General features: G+C 39.9%; 1 protein-coding gene across 4 annotated transcripts in view; it reads right to left on the bottom strand.

The window, feature by feature from the left end:
- Positions 1-11856: 11856 nt before the first annotated feature.
- The window catches only part of USP33 (ubiquitin specific peptidase 33), a 36527-nt gene continuing 26722 nt past the window's right edge, over positions 11857-21661 (bottom strand). For 3 of the 4 annotated variants that reach the window (XM_062497065.1, XM_062497066.1, XM_062497064.1), the window contains exons 19-24: positions 20635-20804; positions 19212-19293; positions 17844-17952; positions 16160-16262; positions 15366-15434; positions 11857-13068 (exon numbers count right to left, since the gene is read on the bottom strand). In XM_062497065.1, the coding sequence (XP_062353049.1) occupies positions 12911-13068; positions 15366-15434; positions 16160-16262; positions 17844-17952; positions 19212-19293; positions 20635-20804 (691 nt within the window). In that variant the 3' untranslated portion in view covers positions 11857-12910. Of the gene's footprint in view, positions 13069-15365; positions 15435-16159; positions 16263-17831; positions 17953-19211; positions 19294-20634; positions 20805-21661 lie in introns of those variants that run through there. The other variant, XM_062497068.1, reaches the window with a different exon arrangement.

Genomic DNA, 21661 nt, shown 5'->3' with positions numbered 1-21661 from the left:
AAGTTTGTGATACAACGGGACATATATCAAAGCCTCCACCGAGAGCAGACTTGGGACGTTAAGACAGCACTTCTGGATCCCAGCATCCTCAACCATCAGCCCGCGTCCCTGCGGGGCAGGCGCCGCTCGGGCTGCACACCAGAAACCCGGCAGAGGAGAGGCAGCAGCCCGGGCCAGGGGTGCAGGGGAGGCCGAGCCAGCGGGACACGGCCGAAGGCGATGAGGGCGGGCCCGGGAGCTCCGAGTGTGAACGCGGGCCGGGAGCCACGAGTGCCGCACGGCCAGGGCAGCGCGGGGAATTCGGGGACACCCGGTGCGGGGGTGGCACATCGGGGAAAACCCAAGGGGCTCCGCGGGGCACCCGCGGCTGGCGGGCCCCGAGTGCGCGGACGGGGGCGGAGCGGCGCGGGGGAAGCGGCGGGACGCGGAGAGCCCGAGGCGGGGGAGGGGGGGCGGCCGCGGGGCAGGCACGGGGTGATGTGAGGTGAGGAGGGGCAGGGCCGGGGCGGGGGGAGGGGGCGGCGGCGCGCAGCCAGTGGCGCTCCCCGGGGCGCGCGCCCCGCCCGCTCCCGAGCGCCCGTTCCCCGGCGGGAGGGGCAGCGGGTCCCGGTCCCGCCCCCGGCCCGGTACCATTACCCAGCGCGCCCAGCGCCGCCGCCATCCCGCGCCCGGCCCGCTCCCGCGGGAGCCGCGCGACCTCGCGAGACTTCCCGCCTTCCTTCCCCGCCCGCCCCCTGCCCCCGCCTCCCGCGGCCCGGCCCGCGCGCGCGCACAGCGCCCGCGCGCGGCTCAGACGCAACATGGCGGCCGCGGCGCCGGGCACGTGCCCCCGGCCCGCCGCGTCGGGCGCGCGCACACGTAAAGCCGGGGGGGAGGCGGGGCCGCCGCGCACGCGCGGGAGGCGCCACCGCGGGCCAGCTGATTCGAACGGGGCGCGCGAGCCGCCACCTCCTCCCCGCACGCGTTGGTCACGTGGGGGCTTCCCCCTCTAGCTCCCTCCTCCTCCTTCCCCCTCCCCGCGCGGGTTCCGAACTCGGCACCGCCCGGAGCGCGCCCCCCACCCCGACCCCTTCCCCCGGGGCCGGGCCGGGCCCTCACCTGGCGCCCGTTCCTCGGCGCGGCCGGGCCGCGCAGCCCCGCGCGCCGTTCGCTGCCTCCGCGCCGCCCGCACCAGGCGGCGGCTCCGCACAGCGCCTGCTCCCCTCAGCGCGGCGGCGGCTCCTTCCGCTTCCTTCCCCTCCCCCCCGCGCTGCGGCGGGACCCGCTCCCTGCAGCTCCCCCTGCCGGCGGAGCGAGGCGGCGGCGCGGGGCCGGGGGCGCAGCGGCCGGGCAGGTGTCTGGCGGGGCGCCCTGAGGGACGGGCGCAGCTCTGGGCGTCCCGGCCGAGCCGCCGGCAGCTCCGGGGCTGCTGTGCCGGGAAGGGCCCGGGGAGCGCGACGCGGGGGCTGCGCTCTGCTGGCTGCAGGCGCTGCTGCCCCCACTGCCAGTCTCGTGCTCCCAAAGCGGGGCTGTTCGGTTCGCAGCTCCTGAGGCGTTTCCAGCGCCGTCTCCCGACTTAGCTCAAGCGGTGCCGCAAGAGCAGGCTCCGTGGGGTACTCTAGTCCCCTGGATTATAAGTAAAAATTAATCGACTGCGCCTTCAAATTTCTTACTGTGGTGGTGCCTGGTTCTCAGCTCACCGCTGTGCAATCACCAGGAGTTACTAGTACCTACTGCCCGCAGCCGCATCCTTTACCTGTACTCCTACAGAGACAACAAAATTACTGTCTGTCTCTGACTATTCTTGAACTTCTCATTGTTTTTTTTTTTTCCCTGAAACACCAAATGCAGTTATAATACGTGTGGAAGAGTTTTGTGCAGACAGGAAACACAGAGACTCACGTTAAATGTTAAAAACCTTTCCCATATAACAATTAATTATTCCCTTATAACAATTAACATTTCCAGATTGCTGGAAAATCCTCAGATAAAACAGGTCTTTGTAACAGAGTTAAGTACTGAAGAATATTTTTAGTCGCTTTTAAGTAGTTGGTGATTGTATCATAATTCAAGTGATCAACACTTTTTGTAAAGAAAGCAGATTTAATAAAATCCCAATTACATAAATTGCAAGTCTAGTCATACAGACATTCTTTCTGCAGAATCCACAGAAAAACCTCAGCAGCTTTTCCACTCTCCCAAGCAGTTCTCACTTTTCCCTACATCTTGCTGACTTGGAAGTCTTCTGTGATCACATTCAAAACAACAGAAATCCCACGAGAGAGAGAGGGAATTTTTCTCTCGATTCTGTGCCATTGCTCTCCTGCAGCTCCGTTCTGCGTGTGCCCGAGCAGGAGCTGTGTTCTCATTACTGCAGGAGCACCTGTGAGCACTAAAGCGCTGTGCCTTGCAATCCATTTAGAAATATGCTCACTTAGCTGAACAGCTGCAATGGCTGAGGATATTATTGCACTGCAGACAAGCGTTAGTGCTTTCACGGGAGGGTTCTGCTCAGCTGCTTGCTTCTGAGCAAAACTGATTGGGTGTTTTGATGGTGAGGGTTTCTTTCAGAATCCCATGGCTCTGCAAAGACGCAGCTGAGCAACAGACTTGACCCAGACTTGAATCCAGGGGCTGCTGACACGGGAGGCAACACTCCCCCCATCCCTGCCCCACAGCTGCTCATCTACACACACTGTAAACCAGCTGGATTTCCTAAACCACCAAGAAGCTGTTCCTGTTTCTGGTGTGTTCGTTTTCATCTAGAAATTAAACTGCGTTGGCTTACCATGGGGCTGACGAGAGCCAGCATGTGAGATGGGGGAGGGAGTGCTGCCAGTAGAGGCGAGGAACAAGGCAGTCCTCCTTTGGCAGCAGTAACTTTTCGGCAATAGGACTAAACCAGTCGGACTAAACTGCAACCACACCCTACACCAGGATTTGCCTTGAATTCGCAGAGCAGGACTTAAATATTAGGTTCTGCCATCTTGCCTAAGAAACAGTGATGCCTAGTGATGGAAGGTTAACGAAGAGCAACTGTTAATGGTGTGATGTTTGAGGTCACGGTTCCTGCGAAAGAAAGGGATACTCCTGAGGCTCTTTCCCCACCTCTGCATGCTCCCTGCTTTTCCCTGGATTTAATCCAGCCATTGTGTACCTACTGTGTAGTTTGGCTCTGTTAACCTTCCAGAGGAAAATTAACAATATGCAAAGAAGAGAAAGCAGCCCATGTGAAGTAATGCTTGAGGTCAGGTTTTCCTTAACACCTCTACCCAAGAGAATTTACATTAAAACCTAGAGAAACCTGCTTTGTTTGAAGCTGCCTGAGGCTCTACATCTTCTCTGATGTCACCACGTTCAAAATCTTTTTCACCCACTCATGCTATCCTGCAGTCCCTTCCCTGTGGTACCCTAGAGCAGCTTTGAACTAATTCCTCAGTGTAAAGGAATATACTCCTGCCTAGTAGCACCATACTGCTTTCTTCAACACATTTTCACTTCCAGTTGGTGTCCCCTTGTTCCTCATATACTCTACCTAAACGATCTCACATCTCTAGTTCTTGTGGCTGCAGCTTCCTCTGTGCTACGGCATCTATCTCGTACCAGCAACTGGTAGTTGTATTTATTATGGACAGCCTTACATATTAGTCATTTATAAGGCAATAACAAATTCTCAGGCTTCATCAATGTTGGTAGCAGGGAAAAAAAAAAAACAAACCACAAAGCCCAAACCACAACAAAACCACCCCCTTTACTGATCAGGGGATAATGGTGTTAATGACAACTTTTCAGCAAGTTACAACGGGACAAGCTAAATAGTAGATCAGACCCCTCCCAGAGCAGTATTTTCTACAAGAGCAGAAGCTTCATATCCCTCCACTTTTGGGGATGCCTCCACTCATGTTTGTGCATGGAGAACTGCCAGCACAAGTTCCAGCTTTGATGAAGCTGTGACACAGCTCTTGCTTTCAGCAGTAATATCACTGTTCCCACCCATCTCAATCCATGAAATTGCTTAATTGCTTCTCCCATTATGAGAGCAAATAATACGTGATTTTTTTTTTTTTCCCGACAAAAGATTAACAAAGTTCACTCGTTAGAACTCAGCACAATTGAGAAGCTGATCCTAAGGACATCTAGGTTAATTCTGACAGCTGCTCTGCTCTCTTTCCACCATGCCCCCCAAACAGCATTAACAAGCTATTACTGGTTCCTGCCCCAGCTCTGGTTAAACAGGCTTATATCCTTGGCTACAGCTCTGCATCTACACTGGCTCTTCAAGAGGGCATGCAGGACGAGGGAGATTACAGCTGAGTTCAGCCCCAGAGGCTTATTTGATCTGACTCAAGGGAAACCGTACTGGACTGGCTGGGTGTGTGCAAGCACTCCGGTGACTCTGCACTTAAGCCTTGGACAGTGAGAATTTTCCTAAAGCCAGATTAGGCCCTGTTGGGTCAACTTCCATGGCCCAAACCCAATAAACCATCCTGGATTGGATGAGAGTTGGCTCAGCACAACAGTTAGATACCTCTGCATTAATTACTTTACCACCTCAATAATTTTGTGTGTAGGTACTTTGAACTTAGGAGAAAGAGAAGAAAAAGTATTTGCATTCTTGTAGAGGAGTTACAGAAGATAATGCTATAAAAAGATAGGTTTTGTTGAGACAAAAGGAAACAAAAAAAATTTACAGTGTTAAAACCATTTTCTGCTTGGATACATTACACATCCTTACACACTCACTTCATGTATTGTTATAGGTCCCCTGTTTTGTTCAGTTATGCCTGCTTTATTCATTGGAGACCTCTACATTCTGGGGTTTTTTTCCCATTAATGCTACCACATATAAAGAATAAATATGAGAAAGGCTAGATTGCCCTCACTGAAATGTTTTCACTGGTTTCACGTGAAGCAAAAATCCTTTAGAGAAACAATTCTGTTTTGTGTCTAACCTTTAAGAACTTTTCTGCCTGAAGACATACTCTACCTACGCATTTAGGTGTGGTTTCAGTAGCCAGTTTACATGAGACTGTTCTGGCTTTTTGGCACAACTATCATTAAATTTGACAATATTACCAATTTAGTGCCATAATAACAAAATGCATGCTTTTAATAATATTTTTACTACTTCAAATAAAGCTTCAAAAAGGACTACAGTTGTATGGAAGTCAGCATATCAAAATATTAATACTAAACAAATAGTTTAAAAATGTAACAGTGGTAAGTTTCACACAATTATATGTAGTCCTCTGCTAAAATAAATCCACTTCACCCGTAAGTTTAGAATGCCTGGGTTTTATGCTTTTTTTTTTTTTTTGGCAGGAACAAGGTAGGGGGAAATAAAACTTTAGGTCTTTAATGAAGAGAACGCTCTCCAGTCACTGATAAAGGGTAACTACATTAGACAATTCAGGAGTCTTACAACCCACACAGATTATTGCAGATTTGACTTCAGTTACTGAAATTAGTCATATCCTATATTGAAAAAGCAAGTTACCATTCACAAAAGTGAAATGAATTTTGGAATTTATTATTTGCATTTTCTGCCTGTATTTTTAAAGTAACAAACTAATCCAAATTGGTCTAAGAAGCTGCAGTGAAGTAATCTGAACCTTGTTTTTAATAATTTAATTAATTAAGACTACATTCAGTACCTAAATACTCCTCTCATATGAGGTATTCCCATTTAAATGGCTTTTTCTAATCTCAGTAGAGGCTTCAATGTCAGGTCGGTATGAAATAATATCTAGATTGTAGTGCATTATTAAAAAAAACCCAATCCAGATTGGAACTTATTAAACATAAAAGCTTCACACCCAAAGGAAGATCTTTGTTTTTCAGAACATATTATTCTTCTTAGTTTTTACTACTCAAGAGTGAGTTTTTACATTTCAAAATGGAAATATTGCTATCTATTTCAACCAATGGTATTTTTAAAAATGTGCTCGCTCTATTGCAGTTTCTTCGAGCATGTTACTATTCTAGTGTATGAAATTAGACTCAGGCTTCAAAAAAAAAAAAAAAATACAGAGACTTCCAGTTTCTGTGTCATTTCACCTATGTCAATCAGGGAAGTTTTGACCGAACAGGATGAGAGGGTGAGTTGGACCCTTATGGGCACAGTGGTTTTGCCTAAGGCTACTAAAACCCAGACGCCCAAATCACCTCCATTTACCTTCCTGGAGCACTCCCATCAGCACAGACTTCCACTGAGTCACCTTCCTCAGGGAGTTTTAGTCCTCACAGATGCAATCAACTCCAGTCCAAACAATCCCTTTTATCTTTCACCTCTAGAAACATCCCTTTGTTACATGTCTGGGGCACTCTCAGGTATTAGTGGCTCTGCATTCATATTTTGAATTACGCATAACCTACATGAAGGTGCATGGAGTCACAGAATATGCCTGTTACTGTTTTGATTACCTTAATATTCCTTCAGGTCCTACACCACAATAAAGGGCTCTATTGTTACTCAAAACTAAACAGAACATACATAGAATGTTCAACATAAACTAAAAAAACCCATAAATTAGCAATTTTCAAGTAAGATAGAAGTGTCTAAATAAAATACATAAATAAAAAGACCTGGCACGTTTCTGACTAGCCTTCAGGTGCATTTTTTCCAAACAGAAAAGCCTTTCAAGGACAAGCCTGGCTTGTGATTAGGGCCCTCTCATACAGGATGTGAAAGATTTAAAATTTCAAACGAATTGCTATTACATAGGAGTGAACACCAGCACTACAGACAGTTTAAGAAGAGATTCCTGTTCAGGGCTCAAATCCAGAATGATAGTAGACCCTTTTCAGATTTAACTTAAAAGCAGAACAGAAGTCCAGAAACTACCTCTATTACCTGAATCTTTTTCAGCATCTACAGAAAGAGCCCAGAAAGACCAGACTCTGCACTTGAGTGTGCAAAGGTAGCATCACATATGAAGCTCAGATTCCTACTGATCAAGTTCAAAAGACAAATTATCTCCATTACCCTGTTTGGTTGGACAGCTAATTAATTATACTACAAGCAAATGAGGTAAAAGAGAGCCTATTTCCCTTGCTAAAAACTAGTCAGAAGACAGGCCTCTCAAAAGAGTTCACAGCTAATACATTTTATTTCTTGCTTCTATAGTTAAATTGTAAACCTTGATACTACATGAAACACTTAATTGAAAGTACTGTCTAAGTGAATTAATAGCTGCCAGCTCATTAGCACTTTGGCGTGCATGAGTGCATTTCTTTTGTTGTAACTCCAAATCTGAGAATAACCTTACTTCTGATGCTAAAGAGACACTTCGTGCAGCCGTGGAAACAAACATGCATTCACAGTGTGAGCAAGTGCTGCATGCTCATTTGGGTTTGGCATTTTAAGACATCGAGGGGAAATGGTGGTGGGGGAAAAAAAGGCAATGTATCCCCTTGGTAACCAGGGCATCTTGTTTTATAATGTTTAACATTAAACACACCAGATAAAAAATTAAGTCACCTAGAAAAATATTCATTTTTGAACAAAACTATTAATGAACAATGAACATGAAAAGTTCTTGGCAGTGTCCTGTGAGACATGAAAAAAAAAATGCTGTTTTTCATTTTTAGCAGCTGACAATTTATTCTAAGCTTTTCCTACGCCTATGAATCAACTGCCTCCTCTCTTCTGCCCTCTTTATTCTTCTCAAAGTACTTTTAGACTTACTTTCTCATGGGCTAAGTTATTCCAAAAACAGATCTTAATATAATTTTTTATGTATAATAAGTTGTTTGTGAGTTCCAAGTGAGGAAGGAGGAACAGATCTGGAAATGAAATCTTCTCAGCTTGATTTGTATTATGAAAATACTTTGTGGATGATGACTGCTTTATTTTTGTACCTCCCATGCTCCCAATGACTAGGAAGAAAAGTGCTTTCAGATTCACTAGCATTGCATAAAGGCATATCAAAACTGCATAGAGAAACAGTCTATTCCTATTACACCAGTTTTACTTTATCACGGATGGTTCATTTTGTACTTGGATATAAATCAACAAGTCAAGTGTCAGCTGTATTTTTACATACCCATTCAACAATCAGAACCTGAGTTTTAGCTCATCAACTCAATCTTGAACAAGTCAGAACAGAAAATGAATTTACTTGCTTATTTATCTTATAAACATCCTATTTCAGTGATCAAGTTCCTATTGCATTTTTTTAAAACCTGCACATACACCCATGTGCAACCTGTGTGGAAACCTGCCATCAAGTGACTTTGCTTGTTGTACCACTATCATTCCGGGTGCAGAAAACCTAGTGGACACTTCAGTGACATGTTTCTCACAAATGGACCTTCTTTTTCTAGCTGCATGTCTGAGCTGGCACACATTTAGAAGACAGAAAAGTTTTGAGATATAATAAATAATTCCAGCTTTCTGTGGAAACCACGACTGTGACGGTAAGCAAACATGGAACATTACATGCATTATAAGCATATTTTATCTTACTGTGTGGCAGTGTTCACTGGTTTCTATGGAGAAGCAGACTTGTCACCTCCTTGACTGGGCTGAAGTTTAACCTAAGACAAGTCATGTTTTAAACAGACATGCATGTATATATATCTATAATAGAACATGTTCAAGAAAACAAGCTCCACTTTTCATTTTTAGTGAGAATAGCACTTATAAAATTTTACTGAACAAGGCTATTTTCTAATCTCCTTAGACTTTGAAGGCTAATTTAAACCAAGTTTGTTTGTAACTGGATTAATTTCTGTGAATTAACACTGAAAGTGATTTGTCTTTCTTCGTGACACTTCAGAAACGCAGAAGTCTTATTTTGCTTCCTGCTATTAACTGTCAGCTCTGTTAAGTATAGAGGGAAGCCAGAAAAGCCATCTGTTAGGAAGAATGAGAAAGCCTAGTTGCTTTACTCATTTCCTGGGCAAAATGAAGACTGAGAGGTTTTCAGTGAGAAAACTGCTTAGACTGCACTAAGCCAGATGTATATAGGGAATTCAAAAGGAATAAGTGAAATAGTATTTTCTTTGTTCAGTATAAAATAGTCGTACGGCAAATATGAAGAAAGTACTTGGTCCCTTTAAGCAGATAGTATCTAAGTTTTTCAGGCTTATAAAAAGCTTAAATCCCAGGCTTGCTTTTCCAAATGAACTTATGAATAACGGGATGCTAAAAAAAAGTCAAATGTTAGCAGTGTTACAAATAAATGCCTTCTGCTTTTAGAACAAGTAGGATATATAGTGCTGGAAAAACCCAGTCACTATGTAAGTTTTGAATCGGAGAAGGAGAATTCTTAAATAATGCATTAGCACAGTACATCAAATTACATTAGATTTCACAAGAAAAATGCAGGACTATTGAACTGTGGACATACTAAAGTTTTGCTTCACAAATTAAAACCTCTTCATCCACATTATAATACAGCCAAATGCATTTCTAACACTTTATGCTTTATCTTATCTTGAAACAGGCTGATGGGAAGGCTGACACCCATTACAGCAGTAAATTGTCATTTGCCTATTTAAAAAAAAACAACCTTTATTAAATGTAGCTACTCAAGGTCACTATTCCAGCATAAACCCCAAAATAATTATTGTAAGTGCCTCTAGCCATAGTTCAGTTAAGATACTGGAGAAGTAGATTATGTTCATTTTTATATATACATATATAAAACATGTAGGTATATAAATATGTATGTATAACTATATTAATAGACATAAGTATATATGTACATACATGTCACTGTGCACGGGACCAACTTGGATGACACTTGCAGAAACAGCTTTCTGGACTCAGTTTAAATCATTGTGTAGCCAGACTATTTAGCTCTCAACTTTGAGACACATGACAAAACTGCCTTATTTTACTACTGAGTAATTCAGTAGCTCTTCTGCTATTCTTTTTCCCTCCAATTATACTGTTCAGCTACATTACACAGTATATGAAGCAGTCTCCTTGATGTTGGGTGCTCAGATGAACAATTAGTTACATTGCTTCCTTTCAAAACCTTCAGAAATTTAGAGAAATCAAACTTTGAGCTGCTAAGTCCCTGATACCCACCATGCAGTTTTCCCCAGAAGAGAGGATTAAAGTTACCAGAATGAAATGCAGGCTTTTAACAGCTTATATCTAGATTTCCAGGCCTACAAGGAGTTCACTGGATTTTCTCCTTCTTGAAGTGACAGTTTCTCTGGCACCTAAACACACTGCTGTGTTTCCTCAACTGGAAACAAATGAACAAAGAATCCAAATAGTCTGGTGAAAGGCTTATGGAAAAAAAATAATTTCCACAGGCCCTTCCTGAGATGCATTTTTAGTTTGCTGCAAATCATGACAGCTTTTCCCAGTAAATGCCTTTCCTCTACCTATTCTCTGAGTTATTGCCTTCCCTCCAGCATATACAAGCCATCCATCTGGAGTTCTCCCACACTGCCTTCCTTTAAAAGACTACTTCCATTTCTGTGACATAATATCCCTTGTAGAGCTCTCCAAGGGCTAAAAGCAAGACAGTAATCCCTTTGGAATAGTCTTAAAAGACATCTATTTATCTCTGCAAACTCAGGGGTTTGTTTTTTTCTAAGTATGACAAAGTTCCAGCACGAAGATGCCTTTTTCCACACAAAGGCATTTCACAAATTCTGCTGGTATAAAGTGTCTCCTTACTGATCTGTGTGCATCACACATTGTTTGACTATGAATTCCCAGACACCCAGTAAAAAAGACTGACTAGAAAACCTAGATTTCTGAAATAAGCTTCCTAAACTCAGCACAAGTCCCACTGCAAAAGCTGAGGCAATTATCTTTGCTTATCTCAGAAAAAAATTGTTCACTATCATCCAGCAATTATTTACACATTGGAAATCTTGCTAATTCAGCATTCTTTTAAGGGAGAAAACAACTACTTTTTCAACACTGAGTCTTGTTGCTTTTCCCTAAAACAACTTCAACTTGTATTTATCATCATATAGCATTCAAAACTGGGAACAGTACAGATGAGATCTCACAACAAGCACAGCACCAAGTAGAGCAGAATAATTACCTCCTGTGCCTCACATATGATGCTTTTGTTACTATTACCCAGAACAGGTTTTGTTTTAGTATCACTGGCTTTTAACTCTTAGTCTGATCTGCTCTAATACCCAGAATACTCAGCACAGAACTGCTTTGTTCCCTGACAAGCTGATGTCCCTAACACACCCATTTTTCTCTTGCAAATTTTACAGGGCCAGCCTGTTCTACCATCCAGACTATTAATGAAAACATTTAATAAATTCATAAAATTGATCACTGTACTGTGCTTTAACCAAGGAAATACCTCCTAAGTTTCCAATTTAGAACGTGTAGTAAAAATTATTGTATCCATTGTTCTTTAGCTCTAGTATGTTAAAGAGCCTTAAATCAAAGAAAACTAGAAAATTTTAGCAGAAAAGAAAAAAAATACTTTAAATCAGACAATACTTCACAGGCCAATGTCAGCAAGTTACTAATGACTGTTCATAAGCAAGTTTACCTTAGTAAGATAAGTCAGTAGTAAGCATTTGATGCATTACAAATGTAATGTGATAGTAGCTTCAAGTTGCTTTATCTACTAACATAAAATCACAATTACAAATACTTAAGGTTAGAGTACATTTTCTCTAGGGCTGTTATAGATGGCTTTTTAACTAGAATAGCATGAAGTCCTACTAACCAATATGTTTTTAAACTACATATAAAATTATTCAGAGGAATATTATGTCAGCATTTTCTTATTTTGGAATTAGAACTGTCAACAGCATTGTCTAAACTTAAAATGGTCCAGAAAAATGATTGTATGGGTGTGAGAGCAATACCACAGCATTACTTCAAAAGTTTTGTATTTATATAGTGAATGAAAGCATTTAGGAAAGTAGGAAAGCTTCCCCCGCCTATTCCACAGTTAATTTTGGCTTTTTTATTGATCCAGTGTTGAATAATGCTGCTTATTTGGTAACAATATCAGGCAAAAACATCAGCAATTGTCATTCTGCATTCCAATATGAATAATTCAATAAAGTTTTGCAATATACACATTTTTCCAGCTTCTGACATTAAAGGTCATCATGCCAATGAAAATTTTTAACAATACAATGAAATTCTTCAAATATAAATGCTTATGAATGCAATTCAAGAGACCAGACAATTCAATTTTCTGAAATTTATATCACTCATGTCCATAATAATTTTACATTTCACACTTCATGCTCTCAAATGTTACCCTAGAGAAGACTAATTTTTTTTGCCACATATACTATTAAAGACACTAGCCAGGTTTATAGAGTTACAGAAGACTATAATAAGTTGTAAAATTTAGTAGTAATAAGTTATGACATTTGCTGACTAAAACATTCAGTCTACCCTAATGTTTGAGCCACTCAAATACAATAAGTATTTGGATGTTATATACTACCCATTTCATATACTTACAGTGCAAAGTAAGAGACAATTTTTTTCCTGAGCATTTAGGAAATGAAAATCCTTTTTCTTTATCTTTGATTACAGTCCATTTAAAATATACTCCTCACATACCTAGGCTTGTCAAGACAAGACAGTCAATTAAGACAGGCAAAAATTTGTAGACATCAGAAGCCCAATCAGGAATCAGAAGGGTTACTGACCATCTCTAAAATTTGTCCCTGTTTTTCAAGTCTAAGGATATAACAGGATTTTGACTTTTAGCAAAAACTTCAGAAATTACATTCTTCCCATCGACCAAACACTCCAAAATGTACAAACCACATGCCTTCCAAAACAGAGAAACAGCTGCTATTTAAACAAATTGCAATACATATTTCAACTTACTATTCTGTAGTTAATGTAATGCCCAGTGAGCTCTGCCTCCAATAGACATAAGAGAATAAAACTTTTAGGAATGTGTTTTGGGCATTTTGTAAGGAAGCTGGATTCCTTACAAGCTCATCTTTTTCTCAATAGCTACAGACCATGAGTTTCTAATTCTATCTTCTCTTCTGTTTGCAATATGTCAGGTTCTGCTGGAGGAACAGGTGGTCTGAGTATAATCTCTGGACCTCCACCATAGATTGACTGAAGAAAATTCCATGTTTCTTCTGATATTTGTCCAGAATCTGCACCTGAAAATTTTTAAAAATTAAATTATTATTTAGAATAATTCTTTAATGAGTTAACTCCAAAAGAGATACAAAAAGGAAAAAAAAATCCAGATTAAAATTTAAAACTGTAATAATTCAGATCTAAATTTAACACCATAACCTTCACTTCCGCTTTAACTTGCACCAGCTGCCAAACTCAATTACCAATTTTGTGTTAGTTTCATATTCCTTGATTCTCACAACTACCTGCTCTAAATTACGCAGTACTTGCAGAGAGCACACGAAAATTCTATGATAAACATCTCATCTAGTATCTACCAATCAAGCTGACAGCCAGTAGCTCTTGGTACTCAGTAAACAATGATTCATATTACTATAAGGACATGTAGTCACATCACTCACACAGTAAAGTTCAAGGAGTCAAGATTCTTGTTTCATCAGAGAAATTAATATTGATAGTAAAGAATAAAAGTGTGAGAAGCACAGTGAGATTCCCAAAGGACAATATCCCAAAGCATAATAACAGCTCCAGCAATGCTCCTGTAGTACTGATAGGTCAGCCTGATTTCATTCACTGATTAAAGTCTTCGTTTGATTCCACTGCTCTGGCTAGAGGTCCAGCTCCTGTCTCAAGCCAGCATCCAATAAGCATTTCTGATTTTCCACAACTTTTTACAGTGGAAAAGACAAAATGCATCAGCATATCTCCCCTCTAGATTTCAATACAAGGATCCTGTCTGATCCTGAGTGATTTCCTCACATTAACCCATGCAGAGAGGTCACTTGTCTGTTCTACCAGAATAAGCCTCCTCTTCTTTTAGCAAATCAAAGCCCTGCCTGACAGCAAGTTTCCCCTGATATCCTCATCAGACATTATTAATTTGTCTTATTCAGCCTTGTTTCAGCACCCTCATACTTAAAAAAAAAGGAGGTCAGCACTATAAGCAGGGGACTCCTCCCCCTGCCTCCTGTACTTTTCTGTCCCTGTCACCTGCTGCAGTGATGCCTACTGCTGTGCTTTATGTATGAAGAGTTTCTACAGGGGAAGGGTGCAAAGAGCTGCACGCTTGTTTACCTACAGTAACTCAACTATGCAAAGCTTCATCTGGAATTCATCACACAGATCCCATGCCACTACTAATGATGTTATGCCTCAGTTTTACTCTTTTACATTTAGGCTCTCAAGAAACAACTCCATCTCTGCAGGCACAGGAGCAGACCTTCACTCCCTTACCCAGATTGCAGGCAGTCAGGTTAACCTGAACAGGCACAGTGAACTCAGGACCACTGAATCACAGAAATATGCAGCACTAGACCCTATTTAGTGGCATTCTCACCTCTTAAAACTTACAAGACAAATTTTCCACATACTATTCATCTTTATTTCTACCCAAGCTCTAATCTGTACCAATGTAGCTGAAAGTAAACCAACAACTGGCTAATTTGCTATAAATTAGTGCTTCTAGAGTGATTTTTTTTAAAATCAGGCTTTATACACACTAAAAAACTAATGAGTGCCAAAACGAATTGTTTTTAAAATAAACTAACTCTAGGCATTCTAGAATTGGTGAGGTTTATGGTAGGTTTATTGGTACATACAGGGCATGCTGAGACACTAAGTAAAATTGGGAAAAAATCAAATTAAATAAATGTTAATCTTATTTATGCAAATTCGTCTTCTAGGCTGAGCTGCAATGAATTGAAAGCTTCCTAGAAAGTATAAAGACTTCATAAAGCAGGTAGGTCATATAGGAATGTTTTCCTCTGTATCTATGAATTCCAAATTAATGATATCTAGCATTTAACTCTGGAGAATAATAAAGAAATTGTATCTTTGCAAAAGCTTCTCTAACATGCAATGTAAGTATCAAATGATTTGCAGAAAAATGAGCAACAGATTTTATTTACAGTGGTTTTCTCCCTCTGTGAGAAGATGTTTTTCTATTCAAATTAGGTTTCAAGGTTTAAATTAGATTTCGAGGTTCAAACTACATACAGATATAGAACAGTCTCCCAATTTTGTTAAGAAAACCCATCAGATCAAGTGTTACAAAGCCAAAGCACGCTTTCACCATTTTCAAGTTAGTCTGCACCTCCTACATGTTCAACTGCACTTAGATTGCTCTATTACAGATACTAAGTCTTCATTTTAATAATAAAAATATTCCCCAAAAATAGGCACAACACAGATTCATTAGAAACTGCCATTCATTTAATGGTAACAATAAACAAACAAACAAATAAATAAATAAATAAAATTTTTCAAACTTCAGCAAATGCATAACGGGCACAAAGCTGCAGCAATATTGGACACTCACCTTGTTTTAGCACAGTATTGCCACATTTTGTTACTGCAATCTTAGCATTATCAATGGGGCCAGGAGGATCTGGTGCAACAGAAAAATTATTAAAATTGGGAGAGCTGAAAACAAACAGCAGGTTAGAGGTTCTATTTCCAGAGGGAAGGAAAAATAAATTATTTGTTTACTGCTTGTTCTTGTACTGCTAAACAGTACATTCTAAGTTGTTAAAAGCCAATCACATTTTTAATTAAGAACAAGTTTTCCAAATCATTCATGATTACAGTTAAGTCTTAAAGCAACATAAAACATAAATTAATCCTAACTCTTACCCTTACCAAAGTTGTCCTAGAGCAGTCTCTGACAAGATTGTAGAACACGTTATCAGTTTCCATTTTAAAACTTTAGAGGCATCTGAAGTCAGCTAAACTGACATTAGTACAGTTGTTACTGAGCTAGCCGAGTTTAGATGTGACGAGGTCACCTTTCCTCCAGAAGCTGCAGCATCATCTATCTAGTTTGCACAACAAAATCCATCCCCTCTTGTCCTTAGATCCAATTTTCCTGCTGCTGCTAACAGCAAACATCCTGCAAACAAGCAACATTCTTTCCAACACTATTCCATTATCCCATTGCTGTGAATTAATTTACTATGCTTTGTATCCTGCATGAATTTGTAACCTATAAAATCTGTGTCTTAGATGTTTAAGAGCTTTCGCTGTCTTTGACATCTTTCCTACAGTTTTCTACTGAAGCAGAAACAAACAACACAACAAAAGATTTCCCATATTTTGAAATGGGGCACAACTTACCACTGTCTTTACCCTTTACAAATCCTTCCCATTCTCTGAACCAGTGCATGCTGATGCAGTAAAATGTTGATGGAGATTCTTCTTCTTGGAATGCTCTATTAAGCTACAAGGAAAAATAAAAATCTGTGGTTTTCTGCCCTTTTATTTCTTTAAACTACTGAATTCTTTGAACCACTGTAATTATTAACACCATAACATTACACTGTAACAGAACATTTTAAAGAACCAATGACCATAAAAACAGTAAACCCTGGTGAATACCCAAGATGAAATTCTGATGCAGTGCTAGCCTTCATAGCAAAAGCTGATCTAGTATTTAGTTGAGAAATTATTTCCATTTCCTGAAAATAGCAACAAGCTCTTCTTAAGCACAAGCACTTACACATCAAACAGTAACAGATAATTACTGTGAAGGCTGAAATTTCAAGTAGCAAAAAAAAGCAGAGATCTTATTTTTGTAAAATAAAATAGCATTTTGCAACTTGTTTTCCATAATTTTATGGAAAGTTCTTTGTGTGATGAACGGTATCTTCATCTGTGTTTGTTCTTCCTCAAGTATTTTGAGCAGATGGCTCAAATTCCAAGCAAGTCCCAACACATTGGGACTTTTAATGACTTACAGATCTTTTCACATTATGAAGAAACTAGCAAAAAGTCACTTAAATCTTTAAACCATTATCTTTTTAGCTCTGTAATAACACAGCTACACTTTCCCTTTGAAGTCATAAACCTAAAGCACCAACACAACTTCTTAGGGTTTCATATAAACTAAATGTTGCAATCATTCCCTAAAGCCATCTTTGTAGAGGACAATAGAATTTTCTGTGTACTAACCAGTAGCAACACTTGCACAACAGTGTACATATAATCACTGCTTTTACTGGAAAGATACTGACTGCTAAAGCACATGGGGTTGACTCAATGTCATTAATAATAACTACTAACCACTGGTAATCCTAAAACATTCAAAAAACATGGAAAACCTAACAATCTCTGAAGTGTGACTAAAGGACAAAGGGAACTGAAAAAACAGTTGTGGTTTTCTTCCTTTCATGAGATGAGATAGCAGAAATGGGACTCCAATGTCTCTGCACTTATTTTCACTGAAAACTTGAAAATACATTTTTGATTTTAAGAAGTTCAAAATCATTACCACTAGTTATTTTAGCATTCAGACAATCCTCTCACCCAGGGAAAATACAGTAGCTCCTTGAAATTAATTTTACAGATCCATTACAATGCTAGCATATTTACTTCACATTGAATTACTTACGTTTGTTTATGTTTCTAATGCCTTTTTTTAAAATTAGAACTAATGTTTATCATTAAATTTTTCTTGGCACAGTATTATTGCACTTAAACCTTATCAGACTGCGCAGAACAGACCACTGGCAGTGTATAAAGAACAACTGCTCATGTGGCTGTCTCCATACTATAAAAAAGCAATTTAAGAAACACATTAAAAATTTTCTCTAAGTACATTTTAATAAAAACAGTTATCTGGGATTTCACAAGAACATTACTACTGCCATTAGGAGAGATGGGGTGGTATATAGGTATAGAGATATTTAATAAAGTCTATTTGTTACAGGAATCCCTTATGCAATTCTAGTAATCCCTTGGGTCTAGTCATTAATGTCAGGGGTTGGCCAGTAGCAGAATGGATAAATGTTTACTTTTTTACCCGTATAAACATTTCCAATTCATTTTTCCTTCTTTTTTCAATTCTTTCAGACTCTATTTGGCAGGTGTGACAAACATACAGATGGTTAACAGCTGGTCCTCCTCCGTATCTGCAGTAAAAGTGAAAAAAATCCAAACAGTCAGCCTTGTGGAAAATATGCAAAAAGAACATGCACCTGTAGACATGGCAAATGAACAGAAGGCTGATACATGCCATAGTGATTCTAAAAAGCCATCCTTTATTTTCCTAGTAATATTCTGCTCTCCATCCTAAGACCATCTTGCAAGTGCAAACCATCTCAAACTGCTGCATCACAGACTTCAGAAGGAGTTACTATGGTTAGAACATGTCAGTGAGCAACTATTGTTGCACCAGGTAATTTTACCAAAGGCCTCTAAGAGACAGACTAGGGAAATTTCAGCCAGTTCTGTCTCAAACATGTTCTTCCATCCCACCACAGACTCTTCATCAGCTTTGCTATCTCCCTGACTCCAGCCTCTACACTTGTTTACTGCTTTGTTCTTAATAGGTTATTTTTGACCCTTCCCTCATGTTTTCCTTGTGTGAAACTGTATCCATGGAAGTTTGCAGAAGCACTGCCCCTGAGAATATTTTTGCATACAGAAAACTGATAATGGAAGAAAAATTCAATACCTATAGGAAAGGGAATAAACTGGAAATAGGATTGTTTTTATCTTTTACTTGTGTGCACCAAAACTTTAAAACATTTGTAAAAAACTCCCCGAACCCTTAGAAGTATTGTTTAGGTGGCAGGAAATTAACAGCTAAAGATATTTAATGCAAGCACAATGCAGAGTGTTGAAAGCCATCAGCAAAGCTCTTCTGCAGCTTTTTTTTAAACTTTAGAATAAGGCATAGCCTGTAAGAAATCCTCGTTTGTAAGCAAGCACTCAAACCTGACTGACATTGAAGTGTGGGGCAGTAACACAGAACACTCAGATATAAGTTATTTTGAAGCAGTACTGGCAGCTGAGGCCATGGATTCAAAGCCAACATAAAAGAAAAGCTGTCTCCAGCCAACAAGAGAACAGGAAGCTGATACAGAGAGCTCTTTCAAAAAACCTCTGCAAAGCATACTTTTGCTGACCTACTTTGTGTTATTTCATACATACCATACATGTTTATTGGTTTAATATTGAAGTACTACTCCACTAACACACTACTCTATGCAGTCATTTACTTTGCACAAGAAAATGATATAAATTGCCTGTTTGCAATCCCTTCACTCAGCTGTGTGCTCAGAGGGCTGTCTTTTTCCTGAGCCACTAATTCCACTAAAGTCTGATGTTGCTGCTTGGCTCTCAACCTGTACCACTGGATTTATTCCAACTACAGTTCAAAACTTACCTGCTATACAGATTATCCCATATATTTTGAGGTAGCATTACAACAAGGTCCTCTATGAAGTTAGCTTTGTGTGGAGGAACACCTGCAGAAGAACCAAAAGCAAAACCCCCAAACAATAAAAAAAAACACTTGTGGATTTTAGTGAGGGGAGGAGACTATGTTACAAGTCCCTAAATAAATAAAAAATAGAACCTTTCAATGAAATCAGAGAAATTATATTAACTAAGTTTTACCTAGGTATAATCTATCACAGTATTTAGATTTTAGTCTTCTGTGAGACTGAAAAGCTTATATAAAGCAGAAGCAAACTAACTACATGAGTGGCAAAAATTAAAGGGCTAGAATCCATTTTACATAGTGATTTCAAAAGGCTTGTTAAGGTATACAGTTAAAATGTTAGGATGATTAAATATTTTGATTATGCATGTAAATACTAACAAAATGTCTATTCAAAATTCACCTATCTGCTGCAGACCTTTTGGAATTACTTCAAACAACAGGAATAACTGAAAGCAGAGAAATTTTGAGGAGGGCAGAAGTGGAGGGCCTTGCAGAATTAGCAGTGTTGAGCTGAAGCACACAGTAAACAACAGTGGACTATGCCGGGATTCTTGGGAACAGGGACAATTGAGTACTTGGGCACTCGTACATCAAGAATCATCTGCTGCAGCCCTGCAGAGGGAAAGCCTAAGGGCTCACAGGCACCCTGCAGATGGCTACAGGGACAATCATCCTGGGTTAAAATTTTGGTTCAGCAACAACGTCCTTCTTCCAATCTAATGCAATTGTATTTTTAATTAGAAAATAGGTACTACATAGTAATGATTTCTTGGAATGTTAGCACTCAAATATGGATATTTCCTCAAATGTGTTTTGCTTACTGTAATGCTCTTATTTTTTTAACATAGAGCACAAGGTAAGATTTTTATGCTTCTAGACAAAATACACAGAATTACTACTCAATTTTCACAGTGCTATGCACTGGATACTCTGCATCAGATCAATTTCTTTCAAAGCAGCTTTCAAACCTTCTCACTACTTATAGCTCCAACCTGAGAAAAACATTTCAATTTGCAGATGAAAGCATTAAGATGATGATACAGCAACAGGATTTTTAAAAAATGTGAATACATATGTTTAAGAAGCAAGCCAGTAAGAGGAACTGTTCCTCTTTAAGAATCAAGAAAGTTTATAAACAAAATCAAATTGCAGAGAAAGAAAGAAAATAGAGTAACTTCACTTAGTATCATTCCTAATCAGTCAGCTACTAAAATAAGAAAGAATTTTCTAAGAAGTTATTTACCAAAGAAGTTATAATAGAAACTTAGTATAGTCAAATTCCTTTCATTAAAATAAGTATACACTACTGTTATAGTTGGAAGTTGATAAATTATTTTTAAATGATTCACAGTTACAATCTCACCTCCATGCATACAGAGAAAGTCATGATTTGAAATTGGTCCTGGCTCTGCAAAAGTCTTGAATTTATTTAACCACTGCCTGGAAACATAGAACTGCAGCAGACTTGGTTCCATCATATTCAGTAGCCCTGATATCCTCCTTCTCTCTCTCTGTGCTTCTTCACTGCTCTTTCTATTAGAGAAACAGAAATCACTAAACAAATACAGATCCTTGTGTACAATACAGATAACTTACTTTGTGAAAAGAAAACTCTGCCTTCAAGTAAATTTTCTTGTCTGTACTTTCCAGTTTACACAGCCTAAGAAAGCAAACAGTTGGGCTGCAAGGCAGAAGCTGACTGTGCTGCAGAGGTGGTGCAGCACCCATCTGCTCGTTTGCTCTCTGCAGCATTTGAGATAAAGCTTTGCAACTGCAAAGCACTCCTGCACTCCTTGGCCAGGTGCTCCTTCTTTACCTTTGCAAGCAGGCTTACACAGTAAGCAGATCAGGTAATTCCCCTACTTTTCCCACTGTAAACTGGAAGTAACTCTGCTCTCCTGTTTTAGATAGAGGAGAATCTCTCTTCTCTGAGTCAGTAAGAGTCTTTTGTGGCTATATTATTTTTAAAGCCATGTTTTATTAATGCTATTCTTTTGTTATTTATTTGAATATGTTAACCCACAATAAAAGATAAAGTGTTCTTTCTTGGCAATACAGCATGACTTCCAAATTCCTTTTAAAAGGCCTGCTAAGTGAGACTCATGGGCTCAGCTTGAACAGTAGCAGGTGGGAATGCTCCTAATGAAAGTTAAAACACATCTCTTTTCCTTATGGAACTCTGACACAATGAATTTTGCAGCCAACTTTAGTGGAAATTTGATCTTAGTACCAGAAATTTAATACCTGAACCCTGAATTGCTTTTATGATCTCAAACACAAAAGTTCCCTAGACTGAAGATGATAACATGACTTCTCACCTTTCATTTCAATTCTCAGGAACAGAATAGCCTAAAAATAGCATTAAATAAAATGTATAATACAGTGGATGA

The sequence above is a fragment of the Cinclus cinclus genome, chromosome 8 (genome assembly GCF_963662255.1).
Source record: "Cinclus cinclus chromosome 8, bCinCin1.1, whole genome shotgun sequence".
Taxonomy (NCBI): Eukaryota; Metazoa; Chordata; class Aves; order Passeriformes; family Cinclidae; genus Cinclus; species Cinclus cinclus.
The sequence above is the reverse complement of the archived record's forward strand: the minus strand, read 5'-3'. Positions and strand labels throughout refer to the sequence as shown.